Below are 4,049 nucleotides of genomic sequence, written 5' to 3' on the forward strand. Positions count from 1 at the left end.
ACGTCAACATCAACAACAACAAAAACCTCTCGCTCACACAAAAGCCCACCTTGTAAATGAATGGAATATTAACGACTACCTAATAGTTGCACCGTTGGCAGGGCGAAACTGAACACTAACACAGCTATTTCTACAGACTGCCAGTGAAGCTGAAGCAGCTCTAGGAGAGAAACGCACCTACTGTATGTGAAATGCTGGTGCAGATTTTTTCCCTATCAGTCTAACCTTCTGTGTTGATGCATGAATGCTGGTACCCACTTACAGGGATGCCAGATGATCAGTGCAGAATGAAGGTCCCAAGAGAGAGGATCACATGGTTCTCTCTGCCCTGTGACGTCACTAGCAGATGGCATGGGTACCAGCTCTGGCAGTTGGCATCAATGTCACTTTTTAGAGATCAATGAGATAGTGCAGATATACACAGATCTAGAGACTCCAGGAGACGATGCGACACTCAGCCTGAAAAGATTTGGAAGATACAAAATGAAAACCGATTATTGAATGAAGTTAAAACCTAAGGTAATATAAATAAAGATATACTTCAATTGACGCTGGCTTTGCATGCAAGTATTTAAAGATACAGTGTCACTGTCTTATAGTATTTACATGCTCTTTGCCATCTATAACTTCTTATCATATTTCATTCTTATGATGTAACTGTCACATACTTTCACTGCTATTATGTAACACTGCAAGTATGTGGACATTGCTAAGAGTTTGTGTGTGTGTGTGTGTGTGTGTGTGTGTGTGTGTGTGTGTGTGTGTATGTGTGTTGAGGGGGCTGGAGATTGTTACATTCGAAAGTCTGTTTTAACGTGCCTATTTGTTTGAAGACTTTAGATGAAAATACTTGCTACTTCACCAAACGAAAGCCAAAATTGTATTTGAAACACAAATTATTTTCCCCTTTCATTCGGGATTCTGTACACACGTGCACAATTGCAGTCAGAATCCTTGGACCGTTCCTGTCAGATATTAGCTAGAGGGAGACTTCTGTGGCTCGCAGAACAAAAACACTACGAGAGTGTTTTTTTGTCCAGGGTGATTTGAACAGCAGTAAACACACGATTACATTTGGAAAAAATTTAAATGTAAAAGCAGTTTTAACATTTTCTTTGATTTAAAAAAAATGCCAGTGATTCTTGTCTTTTAAAATGTATTTATGGAGTTTATTCCAAATTAGCCTGACCCCCCACCCCCCCTTTTTTTGTGTGAAGGCTGGGAAAACAGTGCTCTTTTACATATATTTCTTCAGTGATCAGAAAGAAATCAGTTTAAAAATTGGCTCTGATTAATCTTTCCTTTAAATTCGTAAATGTCAACAGCCACTTATCTAAATTTGTAGTTACATAATACAGCAAATAAAGTTAAGGCTTATTTCTTTTTCGAAAAAAAGAAAGAAACACCTCACAAATTTGTCAGCTAACGGAGAGGTAATACTTTTTCATTTTAAAAACTGGTGTCTCTTTGCATTTTGTACTCAGGGGAATTGGAATTAATGAAATTCTGCATTGCTATATCATGTTTTGCATTTGCTGGAATTCAAAGGTCCTTTTTGTGCATTAAAAATAGTTCAAAATCAAAGGAAAATGGAGATGGTGGTGGCAATGTAATAAATGCTTCTTGTTTTGTTTTCTTTTGATAATTTGCCTGTATAAATTGATCCTCTTGCATGTGTCCATGTAGTTTTTATAATTACGAGTCTGCACAAACTCAAAAATTATAGTTCATGTAAAAAATTGGTCCCCGAATCAGACTTTTTCACGTTTTTCATTTTTTGTATTCTTATGATTAAGTCATTAAATATGCTTTAAGTGTATAAACTTTAAAAATGAAAACACTTTAAATATTGTGCTGGCATTTTTTCAGGTAATTTAAGATTAGAGAACCATGTTAACACTACCGTTTGATGAGTCTGTTGTAATGCCAGAATCCCAGATGTGCAGAAAGTTTTCTAGAGAATGTGAGGACCAGAAGCAAATTAAGAAACCAGAAAGCTTTTCCAAACAGATTGTCCTTCGAGGAAAGAGCATCAAAAGGGCCCCTGGAGAAGAAACCGAGAAGGAAGAAGAGGAGGAAGACAGGGAAGAGGAAGATGAAAATGGCTTGCCCAGAAGGAGGGGTCTTAGGAAAAAAAAGACGACCAAGCTCCGACTGGAGAGGGTCAAGTTCAGGAGACAGGAAGCTAATGCGCGGGAGAGAAACAGGATGCATGGCCTCAACGACGCTCTGGACAATTTAAGAAAAGTGGTCCCCTGTTACTCCAAAACCCAAAAACTGTCCAAAATAGAAACTTTACGACTGGCCAAAAACTACATCTGGGCACTTTCTGAAATCCTGAGAATCGGCAAGAGACCTGATCTGCTCACGTTCGTCCAAAACTTATGCAAAGGTCTTTCCCAGCCGACTACAAACTTGGTGGCAGGCTGCTTGCAGCTCAACGCCAGGAGTTTCCTGATGGGTCAGGGTGGGGAGGCTGCGCACCACACAAGGTCACCCTACTCTACCTTCTACCCGCCCTACCACAGCCCTGAGCTCACCACTCCCCCAGGGCATGGAACTCTTGATAATTCCAAGTCCATGAAACCCTACAATTATTGCAGTGCGTATGAATCCTTCTATGAAAGCACTTCCCCTGAGTGTGCCAGCCCTCAGTTTGAAGGTCCCTTAAGTCCTCCCCCAATTAACTATAATGGGATATTTTCCCTGAAGCAAGAAGAAACCTTGGACTATGGCAAAAATTACAATTACGGCATGCATTACTGTGCAGTGCCACCCAGGGGTCCCCTTGGGCAGGGTGCCATGTTCAGGTTGCCCACCGACAGTCACTTCCCTTACGACTTACATCTGCGCAGCCAATCTCTCACCATGCAAGATGAATTAAATGCAGTTTTTCATAATTAATGAGGAAAATGAAAATAAACAGTGGTCATTCACCTCCCCCGTCTAATTAAGACAAAGCAGATGCTTGTGGGCTGAATAATTGGCACAACTCTATCTAAGGTGTTTACTAGTTTCTGAAGTGTGTTTCAACTATTGTGAGAATTTTCTATGTAATAATAAATCTCTTTTCGTATGAGAACTTCTTTTCCTTTCCTTTTGTCTGTGAAGCACTGTGATTCTGTTTCTACTGGAAGGATTTTTTTTTCATGTTTTATTTTCTTTTAAATTCACTTAATTTGTTTGAACAAGGTGTCTAAAAATATACTGTTGAATAAAGACACGCACACAGCATAACTCAATGTCTATTTCAGTTGTACAGTAATTATAAAAATGCATGTTATTAAAATCAGATGAATAAAATGATGTGTTTATAATTACTAGCAATTATATATTATGTATCTCTGAAAATTGAAAATTTAAAATATTGAGAATAACACTAAGGTGACATTGATATTGGAAGATGCATTTGAGGATGTGCAACAATATAAAAAGCTATGCAATTTTCTTTTTATTAAGGATGAATCTAAATGCATTCAATTGGTAACTATTCCTCTTCAAGTTCTGCAGAGGGGGCAACATGATATTTGGGTGGACGGTGTCATGATTTGGGAACAATTATTTCAATCGTAAAGAAAAATTTTTCAGCTCTTGTTTTGTATTGTTCAAAAATTATCTGTACAGGTTTGTTATCACAATGTATAATTGTGTTTTTCCACCCCACGTTTTTAAAGCAATTAAACATAGATATTTACACTCCTAAAGGACATCCATTAGCTGTGATATTTTTGCATGATACTTATTATTTCCTGGTACACAGCTGCTTTCTGTCTCTGACACTCCCTCCTCCCCATTGCAGAAACATTTCTTTATTTCAAAACCGTACGAGATAAAACAAATTTCTTAAACAAAATGGCCAAAGCGCTTACAAGAATTTTTTTTTTTTTTTTTTTTTTGAGTATCTTAAATGAAAGAAGAGGAGCGCACGAGGGTTAAACATCCTGGGGAAACAATGATAAATCCTGGTAACCTTCAGCTCCAGCCGAAATTCGGTGGCAAATTTCCAGCAAACACCAAGAGTGGATGTTAAAAATGGAAGGTTTTACTCT

At 38.1% G+C, this 4,049-nt stretch overlaps 1 protein-coding gene across 2 annotated transcripts; it reads left to right on the forward strand.

The window, feature by feature from the left end:
* The first annotated feature begins 253 nt into the window (after nucleotides 1-253).
* NEUROD6 (neuronal differentiation 6) lies at nucleotides 254-3,704 on the forward strand. Of its 2 annotated transcripts, none has more exons than XM_027075218.2 (2): nucleotides 254-519; nucleotides 2,011-3,704. In XM_027075218.2, the coding sequence occupies exons 1-2, from the start codon at nucleotides 502-504 to the stop codon at nucleotides 2,902-2,904; spliced, it is 912 nt and encodes a 303-aa protein (XP_026931019.1). In that variant the 5' UTR covers nucleotides 254-501; the 3' UTR covers nucleotides 2,905-3,704. The 2 variants fall into 2 exon arrangements, with proteins under 2 accessions (XP_026931019.1, XP_014920567.2); XM_015065081.3 differs by having other exon boundaries at nucleotides 260-519; nucleotides 1,870-3,704.
* The last annotated feature ends 345 nt before the right edge of the window (nucleotides 3,705-4,049 follow it).

This window comes from Acinonyx jubatus, chromosome A2, assembly GCF_027475565.1.
Source record: "Acinonyx jubatus isolate Ajub_Pintada_27869175 chromosome A2, VMU_Ajub_asm_v1.0, whole genome shotgun sequence".
Taxonomy (NCBI): Eukaryota; Metazoa; Chordata; class Mammalia; order Carnivora; family Felidae; genus Acinonyx; species Acinonyx jubatus.